The sequence below is a fragment of the Schistocerca cancellata genome, chromosome 3 (genome assembly GCF_023864275.1).
Source record: "Schistocerca cancellata isolate TAMUIC-IGC-003103 chromosome 3, iqSchCanc2.1, whole genome shotgun sequence".
NCBI lineage: Eukaryota > Metazoa > Arthropoda > Insecta > Orthoptera > Acrididae > Schistocerca > Schistocerca cancellata.
The window spans coordinates 10,186,586-10,211,027 of record NC_064628.1 but is presented as its reverse complement, the minus strand read 5'-3'; the positions used below and the strand labels follow the sequence as shown (position 1 = coordinate 10,211,027).

The window sequence follows — 24,442 nt, the reverse complement described above, 5'->3', positions numbered from 1 at the left end:
GGCCATGATGTTGGTCGAACCATAGCTGGGGATGGGTTTCCAAAGTTTTGGGGGCAATGCAAGGCCTGCACAGAGAAAATGCAGAGGGGCTGCAGCAGCCATCCTTTTACAGTCTCAGTAAGATCTGGTAACCCTGCTAAGTTTTGTGGGTTCAGAGGTGTGACAGATGTGATTGTGAATGGCAAAATGTGAGATAGAGAGAGAGGCATGAAAATTTTGATAGATACGGGTGCTCAGGTGACCCTGGCCAAAAAGGAGGCACTGAAGGTGCACACTGACAAATTAATGGTCTGGGGACAGAAATGATAAATCCATTGGGGATTCGCCATGTTGAAATCACAATTGGTGGGAGAAGGTATGTTTTTGAAATGGTGGCATTAAGAAAAAGAAGACAGGATTTTGATATCATTCTGTGTCACTTTAAGGGTGTCACTGACTATAGGTCATAAACTGTCCAATTCAATAACGCAATACACTGCTACAAAGATGTGAGAAACCCATGATGAAAGACCTATTTACTGAATTTCTGTTGAGCAGTGTATCTTGTGTTAAAAATCAGTGCACCTGAGACCATACCTGGCGATTTGAGAAAGAGCTATTGGTGGCAAACAAAATCTGAGAACCCAGTACAACTATCATTCCAGATTATATGCTCAGCTAGAATGAAGTTTTAGATTGCCTCATTCAATAATTGGGTTTCTGCCAGTTATTCGCGTCTTTCCTGCTCGATACTTTAACTGCATGATATGTAGTATCAGACAGTGCCTTAAGAAGACTGTGACTCAAAAACTTCACGAATCACAGCTTATGTAAACATCGTAACTGACAACAAAAGCACAGATATTAAATAGCACCATTCTTGGTACATATTCTTTGAATGTATTCGTGATGAAATATCATGTTTGTACCTGTAGATATCGACCTATGCATGGATGCATTAAAACCAATCTGCATACGATACCATTAGCTGTACATAGAGAACTTGTAAGTGGTAACAGGTTGGTGTTAATTGGTCGTGATTTTTTTATAAATGAAAATTTGGTAAAGAACTATAAAGAATTTTTATAAAATGTTTTAAAAAAAATTAAAATGATATAAAAAGGTTTATGTATAAATTGTGTTTTAAGAATGTTGTAGACGATTTTATAGACAATTTTTCTTAAAAATGTGGAATACTGACATGGCTTATATGTTATGATAATAATTTAAGTACATGTAATTATGTGGAATAGTAGATCTATGCCTTAATCTAATATGAGATGATAATTTTGATTCGTACTACCACTGCGCCATCTGCTGTACTTACGTATATAGGAAAAGATAGATTGCTACTTACTGCAAAGGAGACATGTTAAGCGGCAGTCGCACTTAAAAGACACTTACGTGGAGGTTTTGGCCACAGTCTTCATCAGTAAAAGAGAGACACGCACCATTCACACACATGAGCAAGTACACATCGTGTACACATGACAGCCACCTCCAGCATCTCAGGCTGAAATACAACTATCACACGCGATGCAAGCAGCAATCTCGATGGGGCAGAGAAGGGGAAGGGATAGTAGTGTACGGGCGTGGAGAGAGACAAAAATGTCTGGCCGAGTATGCAGGGACCAGGAATGCCGACGGGAACAGCGTCACGAGGTTGTGGGGCAGGGAGGTGGGGGAAACGGGAGCGAGAAAGGAGAGGAAAGAGAAAGATGGGCGAGTGCATTGGCAGAGGGCAGCCAACAAAAAGAGGGTAGGAGATGAGATTGGGGAGGAGATGACAGGACAGATGGGGTGGAAATTGTTGGGTGGAGGTTGTGGGGACAGCATGTTACCTTAAGTTGAGGCCCGAATAGTTACGGGAGCTGAGAATATGTTATAAAGATAACTCCCACCTGCGCAGTTCAGGAAAGCTGGTGGCGGAGAGTAGTGAAGCAGCTGTTGAAATGAAGCATGTTATGTTCAGGTACATGTTGTGCCAGAGGCTGGTCTATTCTGCTCTTGGCAGTGGCCATTCACCCTGGTAGATAGCTGGCTGGTAGTCATACCAATATGAAAATCAGTGCAATAGTTGCAGCAGAACTGGTAAATGGCAAGGCTGCTTTCACAGGTGGCCTGACCCCTGACAGATGGCCCCCGCCAATTACCTGACTTTTCTACAACCTCTGCCAGAGCGATCCCACCCCAGAAGTCCAACACAACCTCCAATCCCTGCTTAAAGCCTTAGGCCCTTCCCAGAACATCTCCCCTAAATCCATTTCCCTATGACACCCTGTACACCCACCTTGTACATGCTCCCCAAAATCCAAAACCCAACAATCCCCATTGTGGCTGGTTATTGTGCCCTCACTGAAAGAATTTTGGCTGTCACTGAACAACACCTCCAACCAGTTGCCCATAATCTAGCCTCCCAATGAAAGACACCAACCACTTCCTTCACTATTCCCACCCCACTTCCTTCACTATTCCCACCCCTTTATATCCTGGATCCCTACTCGTCACTGCTGATGCCACCTTGCTACACACAATATCCTTTATACCCACGGCCTCCTTTATACCCACGGCCTTACTGCCATTGAACACTACCTGACTCCAAACCCACTGCCTCATTCCTCACACAGCTTACTAACTTTATCCTAACCCGTAACTACTCCTGCTTAGAAGGGAAGGTACACAAACAAATCTGGGGCACAGCCGTGGTCACCCGCATGGCACCTTCCTATGCCAAACTGTTTGTGGGCCATCTAGAGGAAACCTTCCTGCCGTAGCTTCATGACCTGCACTCAGGACCAACATACCCTATCTCCGTTCCTTCACAACCTCAACACATTCCCTCCCATCCATTTCAAGTGGTCCTCCTCAACCCAGCATGCCACTTTTCTAGATGTTCACCTGCTCCTCTCTGATGGTTCCATCCGCACCCACCAATCACCAACAGTACCTGCATTTCAACAGCTGTCATCCATTTCACACCAAAAAATCCCTCCCATAAAGCCTGACCACCAAAGGACTGTGTGCTTGCAATGACAAGAAATTCCTAGCTCAGTATGCTGGGGGTCTCACCAAGGCCTTCAGAGATACGCATTATCCTCTGGACCTAGTCCGCAAACAGATCTCCTGTGCCAATTCCCCCACCCCTCCCACCGTTTCCAAGAACCAGCCACAAAGTAGTGTCCCTTTCTTCACCCTGTACCACCCCAGACTGGATCAGTTGCACCATATTCTTTGTCAGCACTCTGATTACCTGTCATCATGCCCCAAAATGAGGGACATCATACCCAAGATACTTTCCACCCCTCCTAAAGTGGTGTTCCATCACCCACCCCACTCCCCAACATCCTAGTCCAACCCTATGCTACTTCGCAATCCCCATACCTTGCCACAAGGGTCATATCCCTGTGGAAGACCCAGGTTAAAGACCTGCCCAACCCACCCACCCAGCATTTCCTATTCCAGTCCTGACACAGGTTTATCATACCCCATCAAGGGCTGGGGCACCTGTGCAAGCAGCCATATCATCTATTAGCTCTGCTGAAATCATTGCAGAGCTTTTTATGTTGTTATGACTGCTACTAGCTGTCCACAAGGATGAACAGCCACTGCCAAACTTTGGCCAAGACCAAAGTACACCACCCTGTGGCACAACATGTAGGTGAACATAACTTACTTGATTTCATGGCTGCTTCCTTGCTCAAGCCATTTGGATCTTCCCTTCCACCACCAACTTTTCCAAACTGCACGGATAGGAGTTATCCTTACAACACATTCTCTGCTCCTATAATTATCCCAGCCTCAACCTATGATAACATGGTGTCCCCACAACCTCCACCCAACAGTTTCCACCCCCTCAGAACTATCATCTCCTAGGTCAGTTGTGTTGATAATTCTTTTTTTGATTAGAACAAGAAAAGACCATCATGTTAATGTAGAGGAACTCTTGGCAGCAGGTGGAACAGGAATGCTAATAATTATGGCTGCAATGAGTTACAAGAGGGTTTTGTTTCTTCTATACTGTACACAGTTTGATGTGATAGAAACAAGAAATGACAGGAGAACAACTGGTAAGTTAAATGCAGTTCATACAGTACTGGAAGCTTTTGTTGCTAACTGACAAAGTTTGTACAGCCTGAGTGAATTCACCACAACCGTGAGACTGCTATGAATGGATTCAGTATATACAACCAGAAGGGCAATATTGAGTATGTAATGCATCTGAGGGCATAGTGAAGAGACTTGTGGTGCCTATGCCTGCAGAAAATTCTAATAGGAAACTGGCAACTGGTACACAACCTATCTCCTTTCTGAATGTTTGTTGCAGAAGAAATCACCTTCATAGGAACAATGAGGAAGATCAGACATGAAAATTCTCCAGAATTTGTCCAAAACAAAACAAGAGAAATTGGAAGAGCAATGTTTGGATTTCAGAAGGGATAAAGCCTTAGTTTCATAAGTTCCTCATAACAACAATGCTATCAACTTCTGTCTGCTATGAATGACACAGTAATAGTTGATGAAGAAACACACAAACCTCAAATAATAATTGACTACAATGTGACAAAAAGTGGAGTTTATATCGTAGATAAAATGCATGCCTGTAACTCCATTCCAAGAATTACACAAAGATGGCCATTTGGCTATTTTTTCACTTTTCTGAACACGGCTGGAATTAATTTACAAAGCCACAGAAAACTACACGAAGGCATGTTTGTCTGAAGAAGCTAGCAGAAGGCCTTATGAAAGAACAACTCATAACTAGAGCTCAACTCAAATTGTTGCCAGCTGATTTCAACAATGCAATTGTCTGCTGAACCATCAGCTTCTGAAGATCAGAGCCTTGAACCTCCAACGAAGACGTGTGGGACCTGTATCGGTTATGGACATGACAGTATTCATCCACTTCAATTAAATGTGATAGAAGTATGAACATTATTTGTAAATGGTACACTAAGAAACAAATTGTCCATGAAAAGTGTTAGGAAACTGAACATATGTCAGAATAACTGGCTAAAATGTTGCCAAAAGAACTAGAAGAGCTAAAGTTTTTGTTATAACAGGCGATGATAGTGGATGTGAACTGTTTTCTTCAATATATTTAATAGTCTCTTCAGCACAGGCTTGCTTTTGCTTAAAAATATCCATGTTGTAAATTTTACAACACATGCCAACCTATATGATAACTGTGGTGTCACCGCCAGACACCACACTTGCTAGATGGTAGCCTTTAAATTGGCCGCGGTCCATTAGTATATGTCGGACCCGCGTGTCGCCACTGTCAGTGATTGCAGACCGAGCGCCGCCACACGGCAGGTCTAGAGAGACGTCCTAGCACTCGCCCCAGTTGTACAGCCGACTTTGTTAGCGATGGTTCACTAACAAATTACGCTCTCATTTGCCGAGACGATAGTTAGCATAGCCTTCAGCTACGTCATTTGGTACGACCTAGCAAGGCGCCATTACCAGTAACTATTGATTCTGTAAAACATGTACCGTCAAGAGCGATGTTCACCAATTATGGATTAAAGTTAAGTATTCCAGCAGCTACGTACTATTTTTGTTAGTCTCATTTACCTGACCTGTTCCAGACCTCACGTCAGCCTGCGTGAGCTTAAATGCGTGCCTTTCGGCTTCCTCCTAGTGGCTTGGCTGTCTTGCCAAGTCACAACAATAACATTACACACACCTGCTACAAGGTTAATAATCTGAAAGGAACATAACTGTTGTACTATCTAGCCCATAGGACTTCTCTCTATTAAGTGACTTACATTACTTTCCTCTACTGAGGGTACCTCCTTTCAAATGGTCCATGTTAGTGGCTGTTCATGATTCAAATTCTGAATATTTACTGCATCTTTGTTGAAAGAATATCAGAAAACTATGGTTCAGTAACTCCACTTTAATAGCACTTTCATCAGCAACATACCATTGCTATTGTGCAGTGAAGGTATTGATTGTGTCTTACGGCTGGTATACATGAAACTGTGGCAACACTGACGTGCCATAACATCTCTGGCACATAGAAACTCTTTGGGCCAAGGCGACCATTATGTTCTGTCTATGTGATACTTTCGATGTGTGATGACGTATATCTGAAGTGTGACAGTAAATGTGCTCATTGTTTTAACAAGTGGATCAACAGTTTGTTATTTATAAAGATAAGGACCCAAACTCCCACATTGGTGACCCCGACGACAGTTTGTGACGCTCTTCCCGTATTCTACCTGAGTTCAATAACAATAACCAAAAACAATAACAATCATGACATACCTGTATCGTCATGTGGCCTACGCAATGAGGTGTACCGCCGTACGATTTCTACGGTCAGAATCCGATCATGCCACCCACCTGCACTGCACATGGACTCTATACATCGAACATTTCGAGGCCCTCTGACCTGCGAGTGGATTTGCAGTACCACAACACTCACAGACAACGCGTACGTACCGCCCGCCATCTTGCCTCAAGATCGTTCTTTCGAACATACAGGACAAAGTGTGAAAAGAGATCCGGACATTCCACCATTACCGTCGCAACTCCCCTCAGAACTTTGCACCAACCTTTGCAGCAGTGCCACTACACGGCTGCTACATCATCCATACCGCAAATCGGTTCCGCGCCTGGCTACGCACAGCCTCAATTTTCTGATCAAACTGAACAGTGTATAATGAATGTGACCTCTCCTAGTACCTTGCCCACTTTTGCTAGACATCAGACAGCAATAACAACCGATTTGAGGGGTGTAACAGTTTACAAGCCGCTGGGCCTACCCCCCCCCCCCCCCCCCCCAGCAGACGCCATATTGACTGCTCCCGCACCTGTGGCTCTTGCACACCCAGTGGTCGTGGATTCCAAACCAACAAAGTTACCTAAACTGTCGACTTTTGCAAAAATGCAGCCCAACACATGGTTCGCGTTAGTTGACTCTACATTCGCCGCCACAGCCATTGACTCAAGAATCACGCTTCGTGTGTTTGGTGGGACATTTGCATGACCATTTGGATTTGATTAGCGACATTGTGATCAGCCCGCCGCCTTCACCGAAATATACGAACGCGAAAAGACTCATTTGTGAAAGACTTTCTTGAGCTCTGGACGAGATTATTCATCATATCATTCACGAGGAACACCTGCACGACCTCACCCCATCGGGACTATGGCGATGACTCCGCACCCTCGCACCTGTGGATTTGTTACCCGATACAGCGTTACGGTCGATGTGGCTCGTGAAAATGCTGGAAGCTTTACAACTACAGCTCCTGCCGCTCACCAACAACACCTCAGACGAGAAGCTTTCGGTCGCGGATCGAGCTTTCAGGATTATTAACAGGCGAGCGCACAGCATGAAGAGTGGGGTAGCCATCTCAACAGCACCCCCCCCCCCCTCCCCCCTCCAGGATTCGGGCGAGCTCGCTTCCTCAGCGCTCACGCTACGACAGCGGTGACATCTGCCCGCCGTCGTGGGGAACCAGATACAGCCTCCACATCTGCCATGACAACCGACACCGCACTGCAGCGCTCCACATCGGACACAGCCGACACCAGGAGCTCTACATCACCCCCGCCTAACGCAGCCTGGCCGCTGTGTCGGTTCCACGCCAACTTCGGCGACGCGGCCAGGAAATGTCGTAGCCCTCGCGCGGCGGGGAAACGCAGCTCGTGAGGCACCATATGCGCAGCATCTCGTGCACAGGAAAAAAAATGCCTTACAGCAGCAACAGCATCTAACACGGTAAGTGCTGACGGTTGTCTATTCGCTCTCGACCTCATCTCAGGAACTAAATTCCTCGTTGACAGTGGTGCCGGTACTAGTGTGATACCCCCAGCTCTCGCACCTACCGTGTTAACTGCCTCGCCCAGACTGTTCTGCGCGGCTAATGACTCTCATATCAAAGTGTTAGGTACGGCACCTTTAACGCTCAAACTGTCAAAAGACTTTAAGTTTTCATGGACTTTTCATGTGGCACAGGTGACTTGTCCGGTCTTAGGCATTGACTTTCTGTGACACCACAAATTTTTGCTAGACATTCCGCGAAGTACATTAGTCCACCAACTTCACAAAAGACTATCGCCCTCACGGCCACTGCGTCTGTATCACCCATTCGGTCAAAAAACATTGACATTTCTCTATTGCAGACCGAATGTGCTCTTCTTGCGGCCAAGTTAACTAGTAAAAGTTGCGATGTGCTACTACAACGAGAAGAAATCAGTGAACTCGAGCAAACGCAGGCCAAGCTCACCTCTCTTATCGAGCGTACCGAACAGACATTACAGAGCACGAAATCCAAACTCGCCTCACTTCGAGGTATTCGCTCTTCGCACAAACCGGCATGCGCTCAAATCATTGACTCATTGCACCAGTGCTTGAATGCTAACAAGGCACCCCGAGTGCGTAGCATGTTATCAATCCTGAGCGGCGCATGTCACAAACTCAATACGACTCAGGGCCCTCCGGTCAGACACCGACTACGATGCCTGAATCCACACAAACTCAAAGTGGCGAAAGCAATCATCTTGGATCTATTAAAAGCAGGCATTGTACGCCCATCCTCCAGTGACTGGTCATCACCGATTCATCTCACACCAAAGAAGGATGGTTCCTACAGACTCTGTGGCGACTATAGACGTTTCAATGACCGCACAATCATGGGCAATTATCCAGTACCGAACATTCAGGACTTCGTTTCTCAGTTGGCAGGCGCTAAAATTTTCAGTGTGGTAGACTGTGAGAAAGTGTGTCACCAAATACCAATGTACGAACAAGATATCCCTAAAATGGCCATCACCACACCCTTTGGCCTCATCGAATACATTTACATGCCTTACGGATTGAAAAACGCCACCCAAACCTGGCAGAGGTTCTTACATACAGCGTTACGACCCCTACCTTTCTGCTACACGTACCTGGACAACATTTTGATCTTTTCTTCCTCTCGGGAGGAACACGAGCTTCACATCTGGGCGCTGTTTGAGACATTACAATCCCACGGTGTGATCGTCAACAAAGACAAATGCAAACTGAGACAGGATTCAGTTGTTTTTCTGGGACACACAGTTTCTGGCCCACAGAAGAGAAAATAGACATTATCAAACAGCTGCTGATACCAGAAACATACCATAAACTCCGCCAGTTCTTAGGAATGATCAATTTTTTCCACTGCCACATTTCAAGAGCCGCCGAACTACAGGTCCCCCTCACAGACGCACTGCGTGAGCTCCAAATGTCAGGCGACAGGCGTGTGCTGTGGACAGAGGTCATGCATGCGTCTTTGAAAAAAACACAAAACCGCACTCGTGGAAGCCATTACGCTTGCCCATCCACACCTGGATGCAACACTTTCGCTCTTCACAGACGCTAGCGAAATATCTATTGGCGCAGTACTTCAACAACACAGAGGAGATGTGGTGCAACCTCTTAAGTTCTTTTCAAAAAAACTTTCTCCCTCTCAGCGCAAATGGTCCACTTTTGACAGAGAGCTCTTTGCTGTCTACGAAGCCATTAGATATTTCCGCGAAGACGTTGAGGGACGCCCCATCACGATCTTTACAGACCACAAACCTCTCACCCAAGCACTCACAAACCCTCCAGCCGACCCACCTCCTAGGAGGTTCCGTTATTTTGACCACATTTCACAATACACAACTAATGTACAATACGTTCGGGGATCCGACAACATAGCCGCTGATTATTTCTCCCGGATCTCAGGCATATATTCCTCAATCAACTTCAACGCTCTTGCTCTAGCGCAAACAAATGATGACTCCTTGGTGAGCCTTTTATCTGGCAATAATCACTCTCTGCACCTGGCGTGCAAGACGATCCCCGGCACATGCTCGGAGCTATGGTGTGACACTTCCACTGGCATGCCATGCCCCTCGCCCCCTCCTCTTTGCGTCGCTCGGTGTTTGACGCACTGCACAGTCTCGCCCACCCGAGCATTCGCGCAACCACGCACATCGTCGCCGAGCGTTTCGTATGGCCTTCGCTTCGCAAAGACTGTCGCGACTGGTGTCGCACTTGTGTTTAGTGCCAGCGGGAAAGTCGGACGCCACTGCACGCATCCCTCAGGCATCTTCCGCTCTCCTTCTGGCAGACTCCACCACATCCACATTAACATTGTCGGCACCCTTCCCCAGGTGGACGGTTACCAATACTTGCTTACTATTATCGACAGAGCAACTAGATGGGTTGAGGCAAGCCCTCTAGCCGATATTTCGGCCGAAACAGTCACCAATGTTGTCCTCTCTACATGGGTCGCACGTTTCGGCTGCCCCGAAACCATTTCTACAGACCAAGGCCGTCAATTCGAGGTTGTCCTCTTCACAAAAATGTGCGAGCTCTTCGGCGTCGGCTGCATTCGCACGACAGCCTACCACCCCAAATCAAACGGCTTAGTGGAACGATGGCACCGCACATTAAAGACGGCGCTAATGTGCCACGAGCAACGGTGGTTACACGCCCTCCCGTGGGTACTGCTAGGCCTCCGTTCTGTATATAAAGATGACCTGCAGTGTCGGTGGACGAACTGCTCTATGGCGAGCCGTTGACCCTACCAGCCGAGTTTGTCGAGCCTTCACCACTCCAAGATATGATCGAATACCCCGTGCTAATCGAGAACATATGACAGACAATATGAGTGCAGAGAGCACCCCCTCCAAAAGCACACACTCCGCCTAAAACATTCGTGCATCAACAGTTAGCCACATGTGAAGCTGTGATGCTTAGGGACGATACAGTGCGCGCCGCCCTGCAACCCCTATACACAGGCCCTCACAGGGTACTTAGGTGCTCGTCGAATACATTCGACATCTGTATCAAAGGCAAAGCCTCGACAGTGTCAGTGTCTCGAGGCATGGGTCACTGCAGACAACAACACCTCCAGCGACCTGACGACCCGACGCCACTGACCACGACGTATGATGACCTCCACACCGCCGCCTCCTCAAGGGACGACACACCGGCCACACCCTCTTCCCCAACGCCAGGAAGCCTCACTGGGCAGAGTCCGGGATCCATGCCCTTCACCCCACCTTCTCCTGCTATGCCCGTCACACACTTCTCACCCGACATTCAACAACCCACTACCGTCTCCATCGACATCTCACACTTTTCACCATCTGACATCTGTATAACTACCACAAATGATTCTCTCTTAGTCATCCACACCCCCCCCCCCCCCCCCCCACGCTCCACAAATGATGACACCTTCCAACTTTCCATTCTCCACTCCTCACCGATCCCGATCCCCATTTCCTTAGATCCTTCCCTCATTCAATCTTTCATTGACGCCACGGGGACACTGTACGTGTTGTACCCCGTGTCTCTGTCTATTCCTCCCACTCCCTCTGTCACCTCACGAACCGGTCACCGCATACTCCCAATGGTGTGGCACCGTGATTATATTTTTCCTTCCTAAAGGGCTCAGACCCCCGGCCCTGCCCCACCCAGTTCCCTCTCCGGACGAAGACGGCGCGACACCTGCACCCTCCCCCCAAAACAGCCAGAATGCGGCCGACGCCGAAAAGCTCACACATTTTTGTGAAGAGGACAGCCTCGAATTGACGGCCTTACTCTGTGGCAACACTGACCATCTCTGGCGGGCAGAAACTCTTTGGGCCAAGGCGGCCATTATGTTCTGTCTACGTGATACTTTCAATGTTTAATGACGTATATCTGAAGTGTGACAATAAATGTGCTCATTGTTTTAACAAGTGGATCAACGGGTTGTTATTTATAATGATAAGGACCCAAACTCCCACAAAACCATAATCTCTGGATTTTCTGCCAGATTTTGAGATGAGTCTCCTTATGGAAACTCATAAATGATCTCACATTGGCATCTGCAAATGGGACAGGTACAGTTCCTTGTAGAAAGAGAGAACAGGTAACAGTGTTCCTGGCTAATCCAAGCTACTGAAGTGAATATCTGTGGTCAATTTTACACACAGAATCTGGTGGATACTACCATATCTAGAGCTGCACAATGAGCAACATACTGGATAACATCAAAATGGGAAGAAAAAAAAAAATCTGCAAACAATTAATCAACTGAATGTTTTACTCTTACTCTGGATTGCAGCTGCAGAATATGCTAAGCACAGCATGCTAAGCATCTCCCTTTCCCCATTCTCTCAATGAACATCCATATTTGTGGTGGTGGTGGTGGTGGTGGTGAGAGGGCGAGGGGGCGGGAGTAGTAACTTATCACTAGTTCAGTGACAGGATCATACAGACAATAAAGAATGAAACAACAGATTCAAGTTTCAATTGTTAGTTTTAACCATTTCTTAAGTTCTTTTTTCATATCTGAAGTGAAGTGACTCCTAAACAATATCAGTTACTGTTAATTTCAGATGGAAAGTATTTTTAACAACCTCTATTATGGTACTTACATTTGTAGATTGAATGGCACATTAAGTATATCAAATCGTTCTACTTCAAAATCTACACCAATTGTTGACTTGTAGTTTGCATCAAATCGCTCGTGACAAAACCTGAAACAACATTTACCATGGAATGATTCTTAATACTGCAGAAACTTACCACTATTATCAGTACAAAAATATCAAGTTCATTTTTTTACTACATCTTTCAACAGGACAATAAACACGCCCACTAGAATTTTTCAAAGTCCTAGTGGAAAATTCTGTCTAAAACTATATGTATGTTCTTGAGTTATCTTAAGAATATTATGGGTAGGTTTTAATTATTGATCAATAGACGAAAGAGTAATTTCAACTTATTAACAAGGAGAGGTTGTCAGCAGAGCGATGTTTTGAAACTATCTATATGGTGATGTAGGTTAAGATCCCTTGTATCACACACTGTGGCCATTCACCCTGGTGGGTCCTCGATTGTGAGTAATTGACAGGGGGGAAAAAAAAATTTTGTGTGACTCAATAGCATTAAAAAAAGTGTATGTTCTTTAGTCTGGTTGGGTGGTGTAATGGATAGGATAGCAGCTTCACATGCAGGAGGTTGAGGGATTGAATCTTATTAGGCACAGTAAGTTTTTCTTGTTTTTTAAACTTTATTGAAATGGATTTCATCATTATTTTTAATCAGTTAAGTGCCTGAAATGTAATTTTAAATTCATTTCCTTTGTCACATAATTTTAATCACAATATCAACTTCTTCACTTTCTCTAACTGTTCTTCCTACAATTCTTTTTCCACTTGAAATCTTTGTTCATGTGTTTTTAATTAATTTTATACATTAATTTTGATTTAATTTCTTTTGTTTTATCACCTATTTTTTCCATCCGCATTACTGTGTTCATTATATATATTTCTCATTTTGCTAGAATTTCGTTTTACTTATAAATTCATCTTTCATTTAAATTTTCATCTGCATTATATTGTCCATTGTGCAATAAGTATTTAGATTATGTTTTAAATGTTTGTATGAGGGTTACCTTGCAAAAAAACTGCATGTATGATAATAAAAATAGATTTGTCAAACCACTGCACAAATATAAACAGATTATTTTGTCTTTTGTTTTTTAACTGATACATCAGAACTGTCAAATAATTGAATATTGTAATAGATAAATATCATTAAATTCATATTCACAAAAATTCCGATTGGAATAAGAATGATGTAAAGAAAAATGAAACAAATGGAAAAGTTGATACAACGATTAAAATTATGTGACAAAAGAATAGAAATAAAAATTGCATTTAAACTATATAATTGGTAAAAATAATGATCAAAGTAATTTCAATACAGATTTAAAAATAAATAAAAAAATTGTGCACACGATGAGATTCGAACCTACAACCTCCAGCTCGTCAAGCTGTTTTCTTACCCATTATACCATGCAAGCATGCTAAAAACTGTAACTTTTTTAATGGTATTGAGTATCACACAAAATCCCAAAATTGTTGTCCATTTCTTGCAAATGAGGGCTCACTGGGGTGAATGGCTGCAGTGTGTGATAACTTGGATCTTAACCTACATCACTGTATAGATAGTTTCGAAAAGTCAATTGCGCTGCTGGGGACCTCTCCATGTAAGACCACACATCAGTCAGCTACATGTGAGCTGCTGATTTTCCTTTAATTTATGTATTGTTCCATTCAAGAATTTCCATTGTTATTACAGTTCACTTACGTGCATTCAGATAATGCTTGGACAACATACAACATCTTCACATGTAGTTTCAAGTAGAGTTTGTTCTGTCTGAGAGAAAGTACCTGTGATTGTGTAAGCTAGGAGAAGAACCTCTACTAATCCTTGATCACTGTCCAGCTGATATGTTGCAATCAGATGATGGTAAAATAAAAATGTAATGGCGTTAACTCAGCTGCTCAATCAAGGCATGTGTACTTAGGACTTATTATTGCTGTGAACTGCTCACTTCAGTATTGATATTACATGAAGAAGTGGAAATGTTCTTGAACTCTATAAATCTGAAGATTGTTGTGTACTCAGTATGACAGGTTAAATCATAGTCTGGGCACTATTAAGGACTCCTAGGACAAGTGTTCTAGTGAAGAAAATGTAGAAGATACACTATTAATGACAGAAGTTGAGTGCATTATTGATCTTTAAGACTGAACTGCCTGGCAGTCATTGACAACAAGGAACTGAATTCAGAGATCATAGATGACAAAGACATCACTGATACTGTATGGAATGAGAGTGGTAAAGTGTTTGGAGATGAAAAAAAAAGCATAAAAGATGTTCCCAGTACATATGAAATATTGGATAATATGAACAAAGTCAATTCGCTTTTTGCCTCTTATAAAGATAAAACAATATGAACAAGAGAAAATACACAATGACTCACCAGAAAAGGCTGACTGATTCATTTATAGCAATGGAAAACTGAACCTCCAGTAGTTTTCAGACAGGATTGTAAATAGTTCCATGTTTTGTAGTGTTTCATATACTGTAGTGCAATACGATATTTCATTTGGAACTACTGTAGTGTTACTGTTCGGTTGCTGTTTGAGTAAAGTTTATTTAGTTGCAGTATTTGGTAACTTTTTAAAATGTTTTACTTCTAATGTTCTTTAAATTTATTAAATTTAAATACTTTACAGTATATAGTTCACTAACTCATCAAATAAGGTATAAAGACATGAGATATGATTATGATATTGATGATGATGACAACGACAAAATGTGTACTATATAACATTGCATTACATGCTCTTTAAAAATTTCAATGTGTAATTTTTCATTCCATGTCTCACTCACGATATACAGTGGTAACAACACAAAGCAAGGGTGAAGCATTCCCCAAGTTGAAATGTTCAGTGCAGCTCAAGAACACACATTAATTCAGCAAGCTTTCTTAGTATATTTTATGAGACAATTCATGTGCAATATGTGTTGTATTGCTAAATACAAACTGTTTGAGGACCTAAATTACCTATCAAATGCAATAATACCCAAAGGGGAGTCCCCATATAGTTATATGAAAGAGAGCCGTATTTTCTATTTTTATAGTTTTTGTGCCCAGTTATAATGTTTCTGCATAATGTTCAGGTTAACAGACAGTTTCTTTTTCCAGTAACACCAGTGCCATCCTAAAAGTTATTTTGAATTATTCAAAATAAAGTGAAACACCAGAGTTTTTGCTGCTTAGGTAAACCAAGGAAAATGGATATAAGCTCCTTTAACCCCTCCATTATAGATATACCATATTACATTTTTGTGGCTTTTTTGTGGTTGCCTTATGCTGTACTTTCCACTCTTAAGTATACTAAATAACTTTTCCTTGTCCTGGAGATCATTCTACACAGGAAAAAGTGCTAGTATAAAGAACATTTTCTACCAAAAGGTTTTAACCCAGCTATTGAAAAAACAGAACCACAGAGAAATCCCAAAGAGTAATGCACAGTAAAATTCTCACTGTAGAGTGTAGGAACTCTGGGGGTTGAAGGGACCAGACTACAAAGGCCATCGGTCCCGCATTGGCTTGTTTCATGTTAATAACAAAATAATTTTTAAAGCAGACTTTCATATACCCATTCAATAGAACAGTCCCAAATTAATCTAGAGCAACATTCACTTTATCAATATTTGTGAGAGACATTCAATAAAACTGCAACACATTCTTTTTTTCTCAGCCAATTTCAGTTGAAAAAAATGCAGATTGGTTGTGGGACATCGTAAAGTATTCCTGCTTCAGCCTCTATGGCTTCATGAAGTTCTGATAGGTGGTGGCACTTTACATAGCCTCGAAAATGGCTTCATAATGGAGGTGCGTTCCAATCACAGAGCTGTCACTGAGTTTCTTTTGGTGGAAAATCAGTGCATCATACAAATTCATAAGTGCCTGCAGAATGTCTATGGAGATGTGGCAGAGGACAAAACACAGTGAGTCACTGGGACACACACAGTCATCTTGAACAGGTCTTTTTAAGAAGTTGGAAATTCTGACTACAGATTATATTTATTCCCTCATGAAGTTTTTAAAATATAACCGGTCAAATAAAAAAATCTACTCACCAATCAGCTGTAACAGAAAACACATATTAAAGTTAAAAATCATTCAAAAGCCAAAAAGCCAAGATCACACATTTTCTACTTTTTTTATTCAAGACAACTTGGTTTCAACAGTCTCAGCTGTCATCTTCAGATCTTAGACATTTTTTATACCAAAACATGTTCCTTTTACACTGACCTCACATGAAAGATGTCAAGTGGATAAAACTCAGCACATTATAAATGTTTGTCATGGATAAAATATTTTATCCACTTGACAAACATTTATAATGTGCTGAGTTTTATCCACTTGACATCTTGTGCATGAAGTCAGTGTAAAAGGAACACGTTTTACTACAAAGAATGTTTAAGACCTGAAGATGGCAGCTAAGAGTGTTGAAACCAGTTGCCTTCATTAAAAAAAAAGTGTTGTGTGATCTTGGCTTCTGAATGGTTTTTAACAATTAAAACATACTGCCCTTCAATATTCTCATACTCAGAAGTTTCAAATATATTACAGTTATGGAAACATGCAAGCTTTTGGAGTTGGGGCTCCTTCTTCTGGCCAAAGGGTTGAAGTCGAAGGAAAAAAGATGAGGGTACGGGACTGGCACAGTTTAGGAAATGGGGAAAGTTATGGAAAAGTTGCCCAGAGCCCTGGGTCATGGGAGACTTACCAAACAGGATGAGAAGGACAGACTGATGGAGATTGTACTGGATGAGCTGTGTAAACCTGAGAGCTTAAATGTGAAAGGCAGGGTGATAAGCAAGACTATATGTGGTAGGTGGGTAGGTAGGGGAGAGAGGGAGAGGATGGACAGTGCTGAAAACTAAAAGGGAATGTAGACAAGGAATGGTTACTGAAAAGAAACGCTGAGACCAAAGAAATTAATGTACATGTAGAACAGGTGGATGGCAGCAAGAACCAGGGACACGTAATGCAAGTTCCCAAACCATCTCTAATACTCCAAACCTTCCTTTCTTGTCACAATGAATCCGATCACATATTATATTCAGTCCTTTTGAAAACATGCTTTTGCACTACCCAAACTAAGATCCCACATTCTGTTTCTTGAAACCTCTTGTCTCTGGGAGTTACTTCCAAGCCCTGTTTCTGGATCTAACCCTACTCTTCACCAACCCCTTTTACAGTTTCAAATACAGCAATCCCCTGCACTTACCTGGCTAATCTGTGATCTATATACCTCATCTGCCAATTTCCACTCCACCAGACTTCTCTTCTTCTACAAAATCCTGCAGTTATGTGCTCCTCATGTTTATTTGGATGGTACTGTTCGCCACGGCAACTTGAAACTGCAACGACATGCCAAACTTCACTGCAAAATGCTATCCTATCTTCTACTAAACTACATCAACAGTGGTGTTTCCATTTCTGTCCCTGTCCCGCTTCCTAAACGACCACATCATCAACCACCACTCCTCTCCCACAAACTGAACTTGACCAACCTCCTTAACAACTCCAGCCTTTAACACTGCCTCCCAGAACTTTGGTAACTCATGATCACAAGAATCAGCCACAACAGCACAGTGTTCTCAATCTGTCATCTAAGGTCCCCTCCCCTCCAGAACTATCAGTATTATCCAAGCGTCTCACTTTCAAGGAGTCTGTAACTGAGGGTCCACATGAGGTTTCTGACACTTCTACACCCAGCACCTGCCACCGAGATCCCATCCCTGTGATAACTGACATACAGTCCCTCCTTGAAATCTCAGGCCGCTGACAAGGACTACCACATCAATCCACATAACATCTTACCCTACCTAAACCACACAATCCCACCTTTTACCTTCTTCCTGGGATCCAGAAACCCAAACTCCCTGAGTCTCCCATAGTTGCTAGCTTCATAAAACTCACTGAATGTATATCTGCCTTAGTTGATCCACAGTTGCAACCTATAGTAGTACAAAGACTCCCCCTATAAAAAATGGTTCAAATGCCTCTGAGAACTATGGGACTTGACATCTGAGGTCATCAGTCCCCAAGAATTTAGAACTACTTAAACCTAACTAACCTAAGGACATCACACACATCCATGCCCGAGGCAAGAATCGAGCCTGCTACTGTAGTGGTCGCACGGTTCCAGACTGAAGTGCCTAGAACCGCTCGGCCACTCCCGCCGGCACTCCCCCTATATTAAAGACACCGACCATTTTCTAGGTTGTCTGAAATCTCTGCCCATTCCACACCCACCATATACCTTGCTTGTCACCATTGGTGCAACCTCCCTCTGCACCAACATATCCATGTACATGGTCTGTCTGCTGCTGAACATTATCTCAACCAACCTGATTCCAAAGCATGATGTCCTTCCTGCTTATCTTTACTAACTTTGTACTTATGAACAACTACATTACCTGTGAGGGGCAAACATATAAACAGATCAGGTGCACAGTCATGGGAACCAGGATGGCTTCCTTCCATGCCAACCTTTACTGGATCACCTGCAGGGCGATTTCTTAGGATCCATAAGCCTTCATCACCGGGTTCAATTTAGGTACATTGATTACATCTTTGCCACAAATTGATTTGTTAAAATTTTTGGAATCTCTAAGTACAATCTCCAAATTAAATTTCACATAGTCTTATTCTGAATCCCATGCCACTTTCCTTGGTGTTGACATCATTTCACCAAGCATCACCTACACTACTGTTCAAATTAAACCTACTAACAAACAATAGCACTTACAATTTGACAGTCGTCATCCTTTCCATGTCAAACATTCCCTCCCTTGCAGACTTGGCTTTCAAGGCAAACATATTTGTTCAGATGCAGACTCTTTACCAGAAATACACCACCATTCTCACCTCAGCCTTCATTGGATATAATTATCCCATCAGTCTAGTTCAACAGATTTCCTGCGCCAACACATCCAATTCTGGTACTGCCAATGCCTCCAAAACATACCTTGTCACTCAGAATTATCCTGAGTGTTGAAAGTGTTAATCAACTATTTTGATAAGGCTATGACTTCCCAAAATCATGGCCTGAAATAAGGTCCATTCTTAAAAAGCAAGTTCCAATCAAAATGCGTGCCTACAAAGTACCATCTCAGTTGTGAGACTCGATTCGTGATTTCCTGTTAGTAATTGATAGAAAGTGACTGAGTAAAATGGAAGTGATATCTGGCATTTCCCAAGGAAGTGTTATAGACCCTCTGCTGTTCCTTATGTACATAAACAATTTAGGAGACAATCTGAGCAGCCCTCTCAGATTGTTTGCAGACGATGCTGTCATTCATTGTGTAGTAAATTCATCAGATCAAAATCAATTGCAAAATGACTTATACATGATATCTGAATAGTGTGCAAAGTGGCATTGCCTCTCAACAAGGAAAAGTGTGACGTCACCCACACAAGAACAAAAAGAAATCAGTTAAATTCCGATTACACAATAAATCACACAAATTTAAAGCCAGAATCAAACAATGGAAGATTCAGGACGGAATAACGATGATATTAAGAAAAGGATAGATTGCTACTCACAATATAATAGGGATGTTGAGTTGCAGACAGGCACAACAAAAAGACTGCTAAATAAGTAAGCTTTCGGCCAAAGTGCCTTCTTCTGAATACGACAACACACATACACACCATTGCAACTCACACACACATAACCACTGTCTCTGGTTGCGGAGGCAAGACTGTGAGTGATAGGGAATGATGGGAGAAGCAACCTGGCTAGTGGAGGTAAGGAGGATGCTGATGGTGAGAGGGGGGGGGGGGGGGGGAGGATAGTAGGAGGCAGTAAAATGCTGCTTGTGGTGGCGATGAGGTGGGGAGAGGGTAGGGGAGCTAGGTGCAGTCAGGAGGTTATACAGAGGGTGGAAATTGAGAGAGAGAGAGAATACTACTATGGGTGCTTTGTTGGAGTAGAAGGCTGTGAAGTGCTGGAGTGGGAAAAGGGAAGGTGATAGGTGGGTGAAGGACAGTGACTAATGAAGGTTAAGCCCAGGAGGATTATGGGATGCATGACATACTGTGGAGAACAGTTCCCACATGTGCATTCAGAAGAGCTGGTGTTAGTACGAAGAATCCAGATGGCACAGGCTGTGAAGCAGTCACTGAAGTGATGAACGCTGTGCTGGGCAACGTGCTCAGCAACTGGGTGGTCCAGCTGTTTCTCTGACACAGTTTGTCAGTGGCCATTCATGAGGGCAGACAACTTGTTGGTTCTAGAATGAAATTTTCAAATTTTCACTCTGCCCCGGAGTGTGCTCTGATATGAAACTTCCTGGCAGATTAAAACTATGTGCCGGACTGAGACTCGAACTTGGGGTCTTTGCCCTTTGTGGGCAAGTGCTCTACCATCTGAACTACCCAATTGCAAAATGACTTATACATGATATCTGAATAGTGTGCAAAGTGGCATTGCCTCTCAACAAGGAAAAGTGTGACGTCACCCACACAAGAACAAAAAGAAATCAGTTAAATTCCGATTACACAATAAATCACACAAATTTAAAGCCAGAATCAAACAATGGAAGATTCAGGACGGAATAACGATGATATTAAGAAAAGGATAGATTGCTACTCACAATATAATAGGGATGTTGAGTTGCAGACAGGCACAACAAAAAGACTGCTAAATAAGTAAGCTTTCGGCCAAAGTGCCTTCTTCTGAATACGACAACACACATACACACCATTGCAACTCACACACACATAACCACTGTCTCTGGTTGCGGAGGCAAGACTGTGAGTGATAGGGAATGATGGGAGAAGCAACCTGGCTAGTGGAGGTAAGGAGGATGCTGATGGTGAGAGGGGGGGGGGGGGGGGGGGGAGGATAGTAGGAGGCAGTAAAATGCTGCTTGTGGTGGCGATGAGGTGGGGAGAGGGTAGGGGAGCTAGGTGCAGTCAGGAGGTTATACAGAGGGTGGAAATTGAGAGAGAGAGAGAATACTACTATGGGTGCTTTGTTGGAGTAGAAGGCTGTGAAGTGCTGGAGTGGGAAAAGGGAAGGTGATAGGTGGGTGAAGGACAGTGACTAATGAAGGTTAAGCCCAGGAGGATTATGGGATGCAGGACATACTGTGGAGAACAGTTCCCACATGTGCATTCAGAAGAGCTGGTGTTAGTACGAAGAATCCAGATGGCACAGGCTGTGAAGCAGTCACTGAAGTGATGAACGCTGTGCTGGGCAACGTGCTCAGCAACTGGGTGGTCCAGCTGTTTCTCTGACACAGTTTGTCAGTGGCCATTCATGAGGGCAGACAACTTGTTGGTTCTAGAATGAAATTTTCAAATTTTCACTCTGCCCCGGAGTGTGCTCTGATATGAAACTTCCTGGCAGATTAAAACTATGTGCCGGACTGAGACTCGAACTTGGGGTCTTTGCCCTTTGTGGGCAAGTGCTCTACCATCTGAACTACCCACGCACGACTCGTGAGCTGTCGTCTCAGCAAGGCAAAAGGTCCCAAGTTTGAGTTTCAGTCTGGCACACAGTTTTAATCTGCTAGGGAGTTTTATATCAGCACACACTCCACTGCAAAGTAAAAATTTCATTCTGGAAACATCCCCCAGGCTGTGGCAAAGCGATGTCTCCGTAGAATCCTTTCGTCCAGGAGTGCTTGTTCTGCAAGTTTCACAGGAGAGCTTCTGTGAAGTTTGGAAGGTAGGAGATGAGGTACTGACAGAATTAAAGCTGTGAAGATGGGTTGTGAGTCGTGCTTGGGTAGCTCAGACGGTAAAGCACTTGCCCGCGAAAGGGAAAGGTCCCGAGTTCAAGTCTCGGTCCGGCACACAGTTTTAATCTGCCAGGAAGTTTCAACTTGTTGGTTGTCATGCCCACGTAGGACGTAGCACAGTGATTGCAGCTTGGCTTGTTGATCACATGACTACTTTCACAGATAGCTCTGCCCTTGGTGGGAGAGGTGATACTTGTGACTGGACTGGTGTAGGTGATGGTGGGAGGATGATGTATGGGACAGGTCTTGCAGCTAGGTCTATTACATGGATATGAGTTATGAGGCAAGAGGTTGGGAGCAGGGATTGAGTAAGGAAGGACAAGGGTATTGTGTAGGTTCGTTGGGCAGTGGAATACCACTGTTGCAGGGATGAGAAGGGCAATGTGGTCAGTAACTGGATGGTCTAGCTGTTTCTCGGCCACAGTTTGTCGCTGGCCATTCATGAGTTCAGACAGCTTGTCGGTTATCATGCCCACATAGTGCACAACACAGTGATTGCAACTTAGCTTGTTGATCACATGACTGCTTTCACAGGTAGCCCCGCCCTCGGTGAAATAAGTGACGCTTGTGGGTGGACTGGAGTAGGAGATGGTGGGAGGATGTATGGGACAGGTCTTGTAACTAGGTCTATTACACAGATATGAGCCATGAAGCAAGAGTTTGGGAGCAGGGGTTGAGTAAGGATGGATGAGGATATTGTGTAGGTTCGGTGGGCAGCAGAATACCGGTGCGGGCTGGTTGAGAAGGATAGTGGGTAGGACATTTCTCATATCAGGGCTCGATGAGAGGTAGCCGAAACCCTGGTGGAGAATGTGATTCTGTTGCTCCAGTCCTGTGTAGTACTAAGTCACGAGGAGAATGCTCCTCTGTGGCCGGATGGTGGCACTTCAGGAGGTGGTGGCTGACTGGAGAGAGAAAAGCACAGGAGATCTGTTTCTGTACAAGGTTGGGAGGGTAATTACAATCTGTGAATGCCTCAGTGAGACCCTTGCTATATTTCAAGAGGAAATGCTCATCACTATCGATGCAACGGCAACTGGTGGCTAGGCTGTATGGAAGGGACTTGTTGGTGTGGAATGGGTGATATCTATCGAAGTGGAGGTATACTGGTGGTTTTTAGGTTTGATATGGATGGAAGTACTGATGTAGCTATCTTTCAGCTCGAGGTCAGCATCGAGGAAGGTGCTTGCTGGGTTGAGGAGGGCCATGAGAAACGAAGGGGGAAGAAGGTGTGAGGTTCTGGAAGGATGTGGATAGGGTATCCTGATCCTTGATCCAGGTCACGAAGATATCGTCAATGAATCTAAGCCAGGTGAGGGGTTTGGGATTCTGGGTATGTAGGAAAGATTCCTCTAGATGGCCCATGAAAAGGTTGGCATAGGATGTGCCATGCGGTGCCCATTGCCCTACCATGGATTTGTATGTAGGTGATGCCTTCAAAGGAGAAGTCATTGTGAGTGAGGATATAGCTGGTCATGGTGACCAGGAAGGGGGTTATAGGTTCCAAATCCATTGGGGATTGGGAACGGTAGTGCTCAACAGTAGTGAGGCCATGGGCATTAAGGATGTTAGTGTAAAGGGATGTGGCATGAATAGGGAGTAAAGGAACAGGAAGTGTTGAGAGTTGGTGGAAAAAATGGTTGGCACCTTTTATACAGGAGGGTAGGTTGCGAGTAACAGACTGAAGGTGTTGGTCTATGAGAGCAAAGTGTCTCTCAGAGGGGGCATAGTAACCACCCACAATGGGGCGTCCTGGATGATTGGGTTGAGGACGGGCTGAAGGTCCTGATGGATTTCTGGAATGGGCCACTGTGGCAGGCTTTGTAGGTGGGTGAATTGGACAGCTGGTGGAGTCCTTCTGACAGGCAATTCTTGCAGTTCAAAACCACAGTGGAGGAGCCTTTGTCAGCAAGTAGGATTATAAGGTTGGAATCAGTTTTTAGCTAGTTACTGTGGTTCTTTCTGTGGATATAAGGTTAATTTGGATGTTGAGGGACTTGGGGAATGATGGTGAGGTGCAAGATTCGAGGTTAAGACATTATGGAAAGTAACAGGGGGTGATCTGAGGGCAGGGGGAGTATCATGGTTGGATAGAGGAGTAAACTGGGTCGGGCATAGTTCAACATTAGTCTCTGGTTGAGTCTGATTGGTAGGGTTGGTGGCAAAAAAATGTCTTCAATGTAGGGATTGGGAGAAGGAGAGAAGGACTGTAACAAGTCCAGCATGACTGAATTTGGGAGTGGGGTAAAAGGTAAGGCCTTTTGAAAGGATTGATACTGCCATGGGACTGACGATTTTGGAGGAAAGTTTCTACAT

General features: G+C 43.9%; 1 protein-coding gene across 2 annotated transcripts in view; it reads right to left on the bottom strand.

The window, feature by feature from the left end:
• The window catches only part of LOC126176781 (ras-related protein Rab-34-like), a 120,944-nt gene that overhangs the window by 73,677 nt on the left and 22,825 nt on the right, over positions 1–24,442 (bottom strand). For both annotated transcript variants that reach the window (XM_049923953.1, XM_049923952.1), the window contains exon 3: positions 12,373–12,474. In XM_049923953.1, the coding sequence (XP_049779910.1) occupies positions 12,373–12,474 (102 nt within the window). The remainder of the gene's footprint in view (positions 1–12,372; positions 12,475–24,442) is intronic.